Raw genomic sequence first — 15,381 nt, 5'->3', positions numbered from 1 at the left:
CCCCCTTTCTCTCTTGCTCTCTCTTGCTCTCTCTCTCTCTCTCTCTCTCTCTCTCTCTCTCTCTCTCTCTCTCTCTCTCTCTCTCTCTCTCGGCTGTGACATTTGAATGTTGGTCCCTGCAGTGGGTTTAGTGTTGGCCGACTGGCCGTCCTGATTACCGAGGGGTCACAGGTTCAACCGGTCGCTGCGTCGAGGAGGTGGAGAGAGCGATAACACACATGAAGTCTAAGAAGGGAGTCTTTCATCTGCCCACCTCCAGCCACAGAGCAAAAAAACAGCCAAGGCAGGGTTTTATATACGGTGGGTGTATGAGCTTGCAGCTTGGGTGCTGTTTTCCTTGCGTAAAATAGGTTCCGAGCGTTCTGACTAATAAAACGTCCAACACGGGTTCACAAACGCACATTTCTAACCAATTATGTGTGTCATAAAAAAACAAGTAAATAATTTTGCTGATCCAAAGCGTCAGTGTTTTTTTTTTTTTTTATTATTATTATTATCAAATAAAATTTAAGTCGGTTATTTTGAGATTAAACTCAAATCTCAAATGTGATCGGTTGTTGGGTTTTTTTCCCCAACAAATCAACATTCTATTTAAAAATAATGAACATTTTCATAACTGGATTGCACAGAACTTATCGAGCTCACATGGCAGATTGTGTTTGTACTGCACGCAAGCCGATTGGCCGGGACAGGGCAAGACTCGGCTGGCAACAAACAGAGCTGGCTGGCAGTAATGGCGTGTACTGTGGGACTGTTAAAGAAAAGTGGCCCCTGAGGGCCTGTAGCCTGCTGAGGATGATGTCTCTCATGCAGACACCTCAGTTGTAACTCACTGTGAAGCAGTCATGAAGTGTGGCACTTAGTGTCTTTCCTAAAGTGCTTGCGGTGCTGATTTGACTCATGCTTAAGAAAAGACAAGAAATAGGGGAGCACCGGGTGCAGAGAAGTTAGTACTTGCTTTTATATGTTAAGGGTAAATTAGAACTAAAAAGAAATGTTTTTCAAAATGTAATATAATCTAGATAGAACACAGACTTAGAAATCACCTTCGGGTGGTTACACCATTGACAGTGTAGAAAAACTGTCCTAAAAAAGTACAATGCCCAAAGGTGATTACTTCTTATTTTGGCTGCTCCCAATTAGGGGTCGCCACAGTGGATCATCCGTCTCCATAGAGGATCATCCGTGTCCATACTACCATACTACTGTCCACTACATCTGCCTCTTTCAAACCAACTACCTGCATGTCTTCCTTCACCACATCCATAAACCTCCTCCTTGTCCTTCCTCTTTTCCTCCATCCTGGTGGCTCCATCCTCAGCATTCTCCTACTGATATACCCCATGTCCCTCCTCTGCAAATGTCCAAACCATCTCAATCGTGCCATTCTCACTTTGTCCCCAAAACGTCCTAAATTCGCTGTGTCTCTAATAAACTCGTTTCTAATCCTGTCCACCCTCGTCACTCCCAATGAAAATCTCAACAACTTTAGCTCTGTCACCTTCTGCTCTGCCTCTTGTCTTTTGGTCAATGCCACTGTCTCTAAACCATACAACATCGCATGTCTCACCTTCTGTCTCTCTTCTCCTCCAACTTCACCCTGCCTGCATGCTTTTCTTCACTTCTCTAACACACGCTCTATTCTTTTTTTTTCTGTTGATCCCAGGTACCTAAACTCCTCCACCTTCACCATCTCTTCTCCCTTCAACCGCACCCAATGGTGACTGGTAACTGAAAAGGAAAAGGCCACTAAAGAGCCCTGAACTCATTGTCATGCTTCTGAAACAAGTTCTCAGTGACTTCCTTTGCTTTGTGATGTGGTGCATTATCATGCTGGAAGTAGAACTGAAGATGGTAAATTGTGGCTATAAAGAGATGCACATATAAAGAAACAATGCTTAAGCTGCCCACCCTGAATTTGGCTTAAGGGCAGGAGCTGGGATTTAAACCCATGACCTTCTGATCCAAAGTCCAGTGCCTTAACCATTAAGCTACCACCACCTTTATGCTCTTATTGGAATGATTCTATGCATTGCGCTGCTGCCACACAATTGAATGAATAGAAAATTGCATGAATGTATATGTGTATAGGTGTTCCTATCAAAGTCCTCAAGAATAACAACATTTTCATATGAATATTTAGCTTGACTTACGATAAACACTTCACAGGTATTCAGGAGGACAAATTGTCTTATTTACCAATAACACTCGACTGAGGGTCCAGTTTAGTAGAGGCAAATTCAATAATAATAACAATATTTAATATTTTGCATTATTTAACTACTATTTGGAGACCCCTGGAAAAATTGTGACTTTAGAAGCTCCAGACACTTTTCTCAGTTTTTTCAACATTCTCACACAGCTTCTTCTCAGTCCCTCAATATGCAGAAGAAGATATGCTGATGTTGGCTTATGTTTTTCTTTTCTAGATGAAAAGAGAGGGAAAGGAGGCATATGACGAGAACATCCACTATCCGGTGCTGCTCACCCTCACCCACATACCCAGTCCACACCTGCTGTGAACCTGGCAGACCTCTGCTGTGCCACCCCCTGGCTCTGCCACTGTGATACCCAGGGTTTACTCAACCTAGCCTTTTTTTCCACTCTTATGTCCATAATGCTTTTAAAACACACAGTAGGTGTTGGAGTGTGTGGGATTCTACTGCTGTGTGAACTCACGCCTGACCTTGTTTCTGTGCAATAAAAAAAAAAAGTGTGTTAAACAGAGGCAAGGGCACACAGAGCACAGCCATCTTCTTAAGAACTGTGTGTAATGAAAATAACTGTAATATCTTTATATGGTGCAGTGAATATTGCTATTTTGAACAGGCACCTGATGAATGAATAGATGGATGGGTGCTTAATGGCATGGCTTATTGCATAATAGTTGGCCTAATTATGCACTTCATGCATAAATCAATCCAATGCTACTGTGCATAATCACTATTTTATTCCATTCATCCCTTAGCATTGGACAAGTAAAGGAAATAAATGTTCGGCAACCCGGGAAAACCCTTCTCATGGTGAAATTAAAGCTTTTTTTTTAACTATATATTAGCCTGAAACCTACAGGCTTTCCAAATCGTTTTAGAAATCCATTCCAAATACGTTGCAGATAAACCCGAAGATTCACTGTGCAAGGAAATTAGATTGCATGCTTTTTTTAGCTGGTCACTTAATCCACTTAATTTAAAGGAAGATTTCCAGGACCTGGTTAAAAAGTAAATTAATAACATTCCCATGTGTTTTTTTTGTTTTTGTTGTTTTTTTCCTTTTAAGGCGGAGGGGGGGGGGGGATATTCACAGTGTCTTTTTAACACATTCATAAGCATTACACAAATATTTTATAAAGCATTAAAGGCTTATGTCGAAATGATATTGGAGGTTTTATGCAACTTAGACTTTACGATATAACCCTATGCTCCTATAAGAAGTAGATAAAGCTGTTTTCTGGTTTTGGTACTTTTATGATGCTTGTTATTATTGTACATATTTTTTAATCCTCTGGGATGAGTGATCAACCTTATCTGTCAATCTCTCTTCTTATAGGAGCACTGATTTAAATCAAAAGCTAGGTTCACCTGCATTGGAATGTTGGAGGAGTCCAATTCGAATACAGCGTCTTCTTTAAGTAGTAAATGTGAAAGCCAAATTAATGATTTTGATCAAACTGTAAGGTTCATGCATGATTGTGTAACGCTTTTAGAAACCACAGTGTGTACCTTTCGTGATACTTTTAAGGAGGTGCTGTTAGTCAAAGGAACAAAAAGCTGCCAGGCTATGAATGAGAAAATGGTGAAACTAACACTCGTCTGATTTTGATGCCTTGATTAGTCAAAGTCATAAAAATAATAGATTGTAGTTGTTCTTTCAGTGTAAAATTATATAAAACCTCCAAATGTCATGCAGTATTTGACGTAAGCTTATCGTAAAATCGTGTTATGTACTCTTAGAAATTAGTTATAAGGGTACAATGTAGGTATCATTCAGCCAAAATGCCACTAGATATCACTTATGGTTGAGTTTTCAAAGTATATTGATATATATATATATATATATATATATATATATATATATATATATATATATATATATATATATATATATATATATATATATATATATATATACACACACACACACACGCACAGGTAATGGACAAATGGACCTGACCATAAGATTTGGATTTGGAACATCCCATTCCACATTTACTTACAATTACCACATTTTCTGATTTGTGCTCTTCCAATAATGAGGGCTTTAGTAAAGTCAGGGAGTGATATAGGGTGAGGAGGCAGTCAGCGTTCTAATTACAACTGATCAGCTGTGGGGTTAAGGGGCCCAGGAGTGGCAGATTTGTGTGGCTGGGATTTGAACTTGCGACATTCCTTAACCACTGAGCTTTGACCTCCCCAAGTCATACCATAGGTTTAATAGGGCTGAGATATAGCAGGCCACTCAAGATCTTCCACTCCAACCCATGTAAAGCAGTTTGCTTTGTGCACAGGGGCATTGACATGCTGGAACAGGTTTGGTTTCCTAGTTCAACTAAAGGGGAAAATGAAATGCTACCGCATCCAAAGACATCCTATACAATTGTGTGCCTCCAACTTTTTGGTAACAGTTTAGAGAAGAACCACATATAGCTGGAAAAGTCAGGGGTCCAGTGTACTTTTGTCCGTATGGTGTACGTGCATGTGTCTATATACACTGTGACTCACTCTCGCTGCTTATCCAGTACGTATATCATGCCAAACCATTCTGTGTCCGCAGACCTCTCAGAGTTATATAGATCATAAGAAAAGACCTTTAGCACTGTTCTGGATCTCTGTGTGTTATGTGGATGTGTTAAGCCTGACATTAGGCCAAATGAGGAAATGCAGTAGGAATTGCAGGCTGGTGTAAAGGAGACAGCATTTCCAATCAAGTATTCCGGAAGTATTTGTATTAAGTAAAGAATCAATGTTTATGTGCTTGTGTGTTTTTGTGTTTTGGACTTGCAGTGATCTGAATTTTTTTAAATCGCCATATTGTTACCTTGAATACAAATTGCGTACGGATTGTGTTTGATGCTATCAAGCAAGGAATAATGACATATCAAGACGAAAGTATATACAGTATACTTATAATTATCATAAAGTATTTCATGTTCAGAATATTTGCATTTAAGGATTTTACTCCGCTCTTTATACTGAGCTGATGAATCATTTACTTGATGTCAAAGCTGCAACTTTTTTTTTTTGTTTTTTTTGTTTTGTTTTTCTGTGATATTTGATCATTTTTGGGGGGGGCTTCGTGGTTCTGCACTGTGACTGACGAGTTGAAAATGATTGTTTTACACTAATGGAGCAGGTGCTTGTAATGACTGTGATTAAATCATTATTTGAAACAGTTTTGTTTGTAGCACTGATTTTTTTGGGGTGGTTTTTGCTTCAAATGTTAGCTTTGCCACTCGACATGCACGCACTTGGAACATTTATTTTTTATTTATTTTTTTTTTTTACAAATTAGAATTCCGAATATAAAACGATAGCTAGTGTTTTTAACCAACATGGCTGTAATTGCTATGATTATTCTCTCCTTGGATATCAATTTGTTCTAGTGTTCCATACCGATGTTAATTATCGGGTGAGGCGTAACCGAGATGTAAGTTTTTTTGAATGCGTATTTATTATATTGTGTGCTGGTTTTGGTGAGGTTTATCGAACTTATTTCTCGAATGGACCAGTTATTCAACGACGATTAGATTATTCGGATTATTATAAAATGCCACGTCTTTGAAACCCTCTTTAAGACTGCATTAAAAGCAGATTGTAGTTTTCCAAATTGATTTGCTTCTCAGGTAAAATCAGTGTCTCTCTGCTGTTCCCTCCTACTGAGATGATGAGCTTTTTTCTAGCTCATGGGACAGGCTGACTGGTGCTGAAGAACAGACTCACAGGGGGAGGGGTGAAGTGAGTAACACTCCCCCTAACCCTGTTTTGAAATTTTAAAGAAAGTCTGTTCTTCCCCACCCCACCATCCTGAGAGAGAGAGAGAGAGAGAGAGAGAGAGAGAGAGAATGTGTGAGCGCTCCCTGTTCCATACAAGGGCCCCATTAACTTGACCACTTGCCCTTTGCACACAAAGCCTGTGCCGGCCCCCTGTCCCACCCACCCAATTATGTGCGATTAGGCTCAGTGTGCTGTGTCAAGATGCAGAGAGACGAAGAGAGCTGGCACTGTTAACCGACCAAGAGAGGGCAGCCATTTAAAATGAACTACAAGCGTGTGTGCATCCTGCTGGCTGGCATATTTTCCGCCAGTGTGAGGAGGTAGATGGAGGCTTGTTTATTTTTTGTACACAACACAAATTACTTGAATGTGCTCAGAAGTGTCAGCACGTTCGAGTCGGAAATTCTCAATTAGTTTGTTTGCTAATGCATTTTATGCACAAGTTCCATTATCACTGATTAAAAAAAAATCAAAAATAAACAAGATACAATGCATGTTAGGAAGCAGCATGATACCAAACAAATACCTGAAGATGATTCAAAGAGGTGGTGCAAAGTTTGTTTCTGCTTTTCCTGTTCCTTTTTTTCGGGGACCAGCAGATGCATAGTTTTATCAGCACTATTGTGGGAAAGGCTACACTGTACTGGATTGGTGTTTGAATTCCTCTTATTCTGTTCACACCTTCCTCAGTGATAACTCTAGGGAATAATATATAGATATCATGTGAGATCTGTTTACACAGTGTCTTACAGCTGAGATTTCTGCGAAAGAAAGAGAGAGAGAGAGAGAGAGAGAGAGAGAGAGAGAGAGAGAGAGAGAGAGAGAGAGAAATAGAGAGAAATAGAGAGAAATAGAGAGAAATAGAGAGAAATAGAGAAAATGTATGAGGAAGGACGGTCAAGAAAACTGCTGACATTTTATGAGTCACATAAGTCCTAATATTAATAATATAATGATATACAATATAATCCAAAATATTAATAATATATAAGCAACACAAAACAATGTAAAACAAATAAAAAAGTTTCTCACATTACAGTAATCTGTATTAGTAATAATTATTAGTAATCTGAGTTAATCAGGTGCATTAACATCAGTGTTTTGTATTAGGATTTATTGATTTTTTTTACATTTAATAAATATATTAAATCATATTAACTGGCAATTCATTTTAATATTTGGGTTGATATTGCTGCAAATGAATGAATTATGCTGGCGTATCATTATTCTTTGCTATCAGTGTGAAATTGTACAAATTAAATTGTTCTCAAATCCCACTAATTACTTATCATGAGGAAGCTCAGTGTTGTGTTGTGGTAATGTTGTGGTATAAATAGATGAATCAGTTTTCTGAATGGCTGATTGATATCGAATTGATTTGTTTGCGAACTGTAATTACAGAGTGGTAATGTTTACTGTACATTTTATTTGCTATTTTGATGTCATTAAAATATCGATTTATTAAAGTTGTTTTTTTTTCTCTCGAGTAGTATCAGGCTGCACTACATGAATTGAGTTTCTTCATGTAAAAATCAATGAAATTTTAAACTTGTATTCTGTAAATCAGATGGGAAGTTATTGTACTTTAGATTTATTTTGAAATTCACTATTTTTCTGACAACTTTTTATTTTCATTCATAAAATTTTTACACAAATATCTGTACTTTCTACTTACATTTTCAAAACAGGCTTGTTACTTTAGTTTTACTTTATTTGGTAAAATCTCAATATTTACAGCAAATCAACATATTTCCTGTCATTGTTTTGCTTTTTCAATCTACCACTGGTGTATGATTTCCACTATCACGCACCACAGACGTAGACTAGTTTACGAAGATAACAATGAGCAAGTCAGAAGGCAACAATAAGTATGAAGTTAACGTGGATGAGACAGATGTAGTCACTGATATAAACAAGACTGAGAACAGACACATTCCTGATCATCTGATCACCTGATCATCATCTTTTCTCTGCTTGTGTTCTATATGGTGGATGTTCAGCCAGGATACATATATTAGGTAACAAAATTTGAAATTTGTTTTGTATTAATGTATTAATTATACATCAAAATGTAAAATTTATTTTAATGGTAAATTTTTTATTAAAGTAGCGAGCATTTCTGTTTGACAATCTTTATTAAAAGTATAAACAAATTAATATAAAAAAGTGCGAAATGAAAACCTTCAGCGCAACACACGTTTATCCACGACCTCATTTCTTTACTCAGATATAAAAAAAAAAGAATAAACTCCACTGTAAAATCACTTTTTAAACAGTAAATATTTGTTTTACTGATGCACCAAGTTAAGACTCCATCAGCAGCTAAATCCGCCATGATGCACATAATTAACTTTCTCGGGTCGACAAACGCGTCTGCGTTTTGTGGCATTTTTTCCTCATACTCACGTTTTTCATCGTACAGATAAAAGCCTGAATCAATCTGTAAAGGGTCTACTTTTATTTGTATACACTCAATAACAACAAAACGCTGAGCTTTTGTAAAGCAAAAAAACAAACAAACACACGCTTCGCTTTCCTCTGTCACCTCTCTTCACAGACACATAAATAAAACAACCTGAATCTCATTGAATACCTGCCTCACAGACATAATATATATATATATATATATATATATGAATAGAAACCTCGAATTGTCTAATTTAAAATAAAAATATTCACATCGAACAAATATGCTCTGATTACTTAATCCATATGAAAGTAAGTACATTTGCATAAAGCAGCAATATTTGCCCATGCCCATGTTGATTAGTGTATTAGGAAATTGGAAAGTATTAATTAATTACATTTTTTAAGGTACATTTAGTACAAATAAAAATGTGCAATTTAAGTTGCGATTAATCACGAGTTAGCTGGTGACAATCATGTGATTAATCGTGATTAAACATTTTATCCGATTGACAACCCCAATAATAATATGACGTGAGGTCTGGTTACCAGCGTGACACTAAACCGGTGGTAGTAATGGCTACTTACTACTGGCTACTACTTTTTACTTAAGTACATGTCAGAGCCCAAACTCCCTTACTTAAACTTGAGTAAAAAAGTGTAGTCAGGGTGTGTGGACTTTTCCCACCTTTTTGTATATGCACACTGCAGTCACCTTTTATTTCATAGGGTTTTATTAATATTCTTTTACTGCATTTTCACATTTTCAAATTTGTCTCCCCCTTAAACCTTTCATACACATTTCATACACATTCCACAAACATTTCACATTTGAATAAGTTTAAACCAGGCAAAAAAAAAGCCTAGAATGTAGAATATGAGGATTTTAATGGTATCGACAACAAATTATTAGTAAAAAAAAAAAGAAGAACAAACAATAAATAAAATATACTCCTAAGGGCTTCTCTGCCACCATTTTTTTCTGCAGATAACTGAAAAATGTCTTTGTGTATATGGAGATAAAACTGTAATAGCGATTAAAATAAACTAAATAGACACACACACTACACAAATAATTCAGATGCATTAAAAAATTTCTTCTGGAATTTTGTTCTTTTTTTTTTTTACACAAAACATGATTTACCTGATGCAACCATCAAGGACCCGCTCAGAAATAGAAGCAGGAATAGATAGTGCAGGGAAAGAGCTACAGAATTTGTTTAATTCCTGCTCATTGCCCGACTAATGATTTGTTGTTAAGATCATTAAATGATTCATTTTCTGCCGGCTTGGCCTGTTTTTTTTTGTTTTTTATTTTTTTTTTATCCAGGAGTATGCATTTCAGTGCCTCAATTATTATAACAGACACACTGTACATGTTACATCATTTCCATTCCTTGTAAAAATGCAGCCAAATGGAATTTTTTTTCCTCAGTTAAGATTGTTGTTTATTTAAAGATTGACCCTAAACTTGGAGTTTACTTTTGTTTACTGGTTTCTCAAATTGTCCATAATTCTGTGGCTGTACTGAGAGCTACAAATTGCTCAAACTCACTTCTGCTGCTTTCACTTTTTAAATTTTGGGCTCCACTCATGCACCTCCCTACCACTCGTCCTTGATTTAAAAGGCAATAAAAAATGTTCCTCCTCTTGAACACGAGTTTCTAAAACGTGTTTGTCGAACTCCTTTTTATTTGCGGAAAAGGGGGTGGGGGTTGGGGGGGGGGGTAAAGTCCTTAAAATTCTTGGCTGCTTTTTAAATGTTTTTCTCTGCTAAACAGAACTGAAAGCATCTCTACCAGTGAGAGCTGCTAAGTGTCAGTGAAGCACTGTGAAATGCTTTACTGCTCCTACTCCAACCATGGTTTACGCTTTCTCCATCTCTCCATAAGTGACGGTAACAGTGAGGGTGAATGGATATTTTTTAAGTATATTTTTTAATAATGTTTATTTAGCAGACTTTACAGTGGATCCTGATCATAATATAGAAGACATGTTTATAATCAGTTTGAAACATGGCTCAATTTAATTGCTTTGTTAGAAGTGTGTGGTTTCCAACAGTGGCCTTGTTAAATGTCATTCAATCCCAATCTCATAATTCCTTAATCCAGTTTAAAAGTAAGCCTCTTCGGGTCTCAGGAACATGGTGAGCCGTGAGAGAGAGAGAGAGAGAGAGAGAGAGAGAGAGAGAGAGAGAGAGAGAGAGAGAGAGAGAGAGAGAGAGAGAGAGAGAGAGAGAGAGAGAGAGAGAGAGAGAGAGAGAGAGAGAGAGAGAGAGAGAGAGAGAGAGAGAGAGAGAGAGAGAGAGAGAGAGAGAGAGAGAGAGAGAGAGAGGGAGCTTTCAGAGCCATCTTTCCATCAGGCTGACTTTTTAATCCACCTGCATCTGACAGGAAGCTTTGTGTAAAAAGGTCAAGGAGCTCAGGAGACGGCAGCACTGTAGATGTGACTGTGCTTATTTTTGCTGATTGATTCAGTATTCCACAACAGTGATGGAGAGGCTCTTGAACAAACAGCTGCCTCTGAATGTTGTCTCATTTGTTTCTAAATCATTCTTTTATTTAGCCGTCAAGCATTTGTCCATGTGATTTGCTTGATTTCGCTCAGTCCAGAGTGACCATGTGAATGACCCCAGAGCTCTCATCCTCTTCAAGCACTGTGATTGGTCAACAGGCTTTTTCCTTTTACAAGTGATCTTCCAAGCACTTTGAGGGCCACTTCCTTTTCCTGAAGGTTAATATGCACCGCCTCCTGCCACTGACACACATATACATATTTTGTCTTACCATACCTGGCAAAAATAAACCCGAAAATGGCCAAAATTTAAGATTTTAATTGTCGTAGCAATGAATCAGTGGTCAGGAAATAAGCAAGAATGAAACAAATATTTAGGCTCTTGATGGGTTGCGTCAGTTGTGGCAGATCACGAAAAATGACTATTTTTTAAAGAATAAAGATCCACAAAGAACCACAAAAACAAAAATACTTACATTTGTACACCCATTTAGATTAATGTGTGTGGGGTTTTTTGTGTTACATTTACATAAAATATTTGAATAATTTATAATTGTATCTTTGTGTACAAGATTATATAAGAAAATATAACTTTTGCCCACAGCTTTTCTTTAATTCACTTCAGCAAGCAAATGTTGGCACAGGAGCTCACGAGTGCAATTGTTTCATTCTTGTTCATTATCTATCCAATCATTTGTTTTTAAGGCAATTGAAAACTTCATGTGTACTATTTTGGGCTTGCCCTTAACATTTTTTACCTGGGAGTATACTGCATGCCTAAATCTAATCCTTACCCTAAAAACACAGATTAACATTTTTTGTATGTGTTTTAATAAAAAAAATATATATATATAATAATTAAAAAATTGCATTGAAAACTGTTAGATTAGTTCTGTACTTGAGGTAACATTCAGTCCCCACCAAGATATAAAAGCATGTCCACACAGTAGGCCTCAATCCTTGTTGGTGCTTTTGGATGTTTATAGAGAAATCTGCCAACTCGTTGCTTTTTTGGTATGCTGGTATGTGTCTAAGCCTTACACACGGAAAATAGCTTGCAGTCTTTTTCTTTGTAGATTACAAAACAAAAAGAACGAAAGAAAAGCCTGGAATATAGAAATTGCATTGTGTGCTACACAACATGTAGGCAGCCTATGCAGCAGACTAACTCACACTGCCCGTATTAATTAACTGTTTGATGCTGTTAATTAGGGTCCCGCAGTTTTTTTAATTGATAGTGTTGACTCATTGTCAACAAAAGAGGACCTGAAGCTGCAGCTTGTTCCAAAATTGCTCCTCGTCCATGGGCAAATAAGTTGTCAGGATGTCAGGAGGCTCTGCTTTGCACATGTTTGTAAAAACAATGAGTGGGAGCAATGCACTGTGGGAATCCTGCATGCTGTGCCTGAGGGAAATTAGTGTACACTTGTTAGTATTTACAGTGTTCAGTAGTGTACACATTAATGTTTACGAAACACGGCATGTGATGTGATACAGAATGTTCACTTAAGCTTTTAAAGTGTTGAAGGCTTAGTTTAAAAAATCCTTTGTGTCCTTTACCTTATTTATAACAATTTTATGTGGTTTACTGCATTTTATAAAAAAATATTTATAAATATATAAAATATATATCTGAAAAACAAATATATATTACAATAGTTTTTTTTTTATTCATGACTAAATGAACAGATAATTGTGCTTTAATAATCCAGTCATGTATATAATAAAATCTTAGATTCTGTTTTGTATTTTTAAAAAAAATGCAGATGCATTTGTAATAATATAAACAGAGATGTAAATTAAAAAGTTAAAATGTATGTGCACTGCTTTCTCAAAGAGTTTTTTTTTTTTTTTTTGGTCTTATTAATGCAAGGTTTTGACTGAAATTTAAATGGTAAAGAAAACATTGTTTTAATTGCCATTTAATGACCTTTAAAGCTTTCTCTTTTAATTTTGAATTTAAAATAGATTTTTTTTACAAAAATTTAAACCTTAAAATAACAGCAAACATATAATAGAATATAAGGATGGGACATTTTTTTCAAGAATATTTCACGCATAAAATTCTAAAATAAGAAAAAATCTTATATATGCCCATGCATGTATTCTGAATTTCATCTATATATTTGCACTGAAATAAAATATTATCTAATAAAATAAAAATACAAATTTCTCATTCAGTATGGATTGCAAAGTGTGTGGGAAATCTATCTATTATTATTATTTTTTATAATTTTTTTACATTTATTTTTTAGCTCATCATTAGTTATTTAATTTATATCAGTCATCATATTATAATCTACATGCGTAAACATTTTATTCATTTATAGTTATTATGTAAATGCAATGATCTTAACACAACACATCACAGTTGTAAGTGATAAGGATATGTATATGTATTTAAAATACCCATCAACTTTTTGTACATGAAAGATGACCCATATGGAAGTGTCTAAGAACCGACAAAAACAACACAGTCAGTGTGTTTTACTTTGTCAAAACCCGGGAGGATATTATTTTTTATTTTCTGGGTTGAGCCCCTAGTTAACTTCCTGCCTGTAAGATGTTGTGTTTCCTGGGCTGGACTGTGAAAGGTGCAGGGTTCTGGTAGTGACCGTGACCTACACACGAACCTCTGGAGTGTGTACACCTTTTCAACCTCCTGTGTAGGGATTTGCATTCATTAATAAATGTTTTTATATACCTCCAGGTTTTAAATGATTATGATAAACAAACAAAAAAAAATCACATAATCTGAATTCATTGATAGATATAATATAAGATCTTGAATATATGAGTAAAAGAAGTTTCTCAGATATTTAAGAGTTTAATAAATATGAAAACACCAATTTATTTTAAATGAGAAATATATGAGATATATTATTTACTGATGAAGACTGGTCAGATATAGCATCAGCAGACAATAAATATCTGATGGGTGTGATTTTACCAAAGAGTAAGAAAGCAATCACATGTAAATGGTTAAAACAAGAGAGACCAACTTTAGATAACTGGAGAGATGTGACCATAAAGATTTATATGATGGAAATGATTGTCTTTTGTTAATTTAGTGAAGGACATGTTTGAAGGAAATAGGTTAAATATGTATCAGAAAGACGATCTGATTTTGTTGCTATAAGTAAATAGAATATGACTGATGTACATATGAATATATTTATATAATAATTATATATAACACTAGCTAAAAGTACCCGTGCTTCGCTACGGTAGGCAGAACGCTAAGCAATATGGCAATAAGCAGTAAGCACTGAGCAGGACTGGATGATCAAAGATCAGAACGTAACGTCAACAAATAACGTACTACCCCTTTGTAGTAGGGATACAGGGCAAACTACTTTGAAAATAATTTGTATCGTGCATCTAACATCTAATAAGAAACAATGTACTAAGTTTCATGAGGATCCGTAATGTTATTTCGAAGAATGTACAATGCGTGAGAAATCGTGTTTTCCGCGAGTTAGCCGCGATCCAGGCCGAATTTTTCAAAACCCTTTCTTAGTGAGCACATAAGACCCAAGAGGAAGGTATGTTCCAAATTTCATTGCAATCCGTTCAGTGGTTTTTGAGATTTCGTGATGAGTGAGTGAGTCAGTCAGTGGTATTTGAGCTTTATATATATATATATATAACATCAGTCATTTGAAGTAATTTTTTGGATAAAATTGAATTAGGGAACATGTTCTTACCCTTGATCCCCCCCCCCCCTTTTATGGTATACTTTGAAACTAATTTTGGGTATAATTTCTACTAAAAACACATTAGGTAATTGTACATGTCATTATATGCAATTTGAAATATGCTATATGATTATACTTAATTGAATGTTTGAAATAAAACATAAAGCAGTAAAAAAAAAAATATGTAAGGGCAGAATCCCTCCCTCTGACATTAGGTTACTTTAGGTGAAAATAATTAATTGCTTTTAATATTATATGATATTATACTTATTATTTTGCTATTTCATTATTAATCTTGCATTATATATTTATTCTTTAGTCTATTAATTATTCAATAAAACTAATAAGAAAGGGAATGGCTTAAGAATAATGTAACTCTGGACCTTTAATAGAGGATTTATGGGTTGAACAAAATGTGTTACATTACTGATGAGAGTAAAATGAAAAAAAGTCCATAACAAACTTTGAGGGTCAGTGTGTGTGTCTGCATCAGTCCGGTTTTCCATGACAGCTGTAGTCCACTGTTTTGTTTTAGAATATATACACTAACCTGGCATCATTAGCTAAGCGTTTCTTTTATCCTTTTTCCCCATTTCAGCCTCTTTCTCTGTAGCTGTGGTCATCTTTTAGGAACAGAGAAATGGCAGTATTTAGCTGAGCAGAGCTTAAGAATGCAAAGGTCTTTTGTGGGGAAAAAAAAATCAAGTCAGGAAAAAATGAGCCCTGGAGAGAAGCGGGCTGTCATGGACCTCAATGGCCGCATTATGTAA

The 15,381-nt window shown here is 35.8% G+C and overlaps 2 protein-coding genes across 2 annotated transcripts in view; both read left to right on the top strand.

Annotated features, from left to right (window-relative positions):
• The window catches only part of camkmt (calmodulin-lysine N-methyltransferase), a 105,681-nt gene extending 102,946 nt beyond the window's left edge, over nt 1-2,735 (top strand). Inside the window, exon 11 of the mRNA XM_083540082.1 lies at nt 2,430-2,735. Within this exon, the coding sequence (XP_083396208.1) occupies nt 2,430-2,522 (93 nt within the window). The 3' untranslated portion in view covers nt 2,523-2,735. The remainder of the gene's footprint in view (nt 1-2,429) is intronic.
• Nucleotides 1-15,381, top strand: part of LOC310725217 (uncharacterized protein) — a 222,464-nt gene that overhangs the window by 175,071 nt on the left and 32,012 nt on the right. The window lies entirely within an intron of this gene.

This window comes from Silurus aristotelis (genome assembly GCF_946808225.1).
Source record: "Silurus aristotelis genome assembly, chromosome: 4".
In the NCBI taxonomy this organism is placed as follows: Eukaryota; Metazoa; Chordata; class Actinopteri; order Siluriformes; family Siluridae; genus Silurus; species Silurus aristotelis.
The sequence above is the reverse complement of the archived record's forward strand: the minus strand, read 5'-3'. Positions and strand labels throughout refer to the sequence as shown.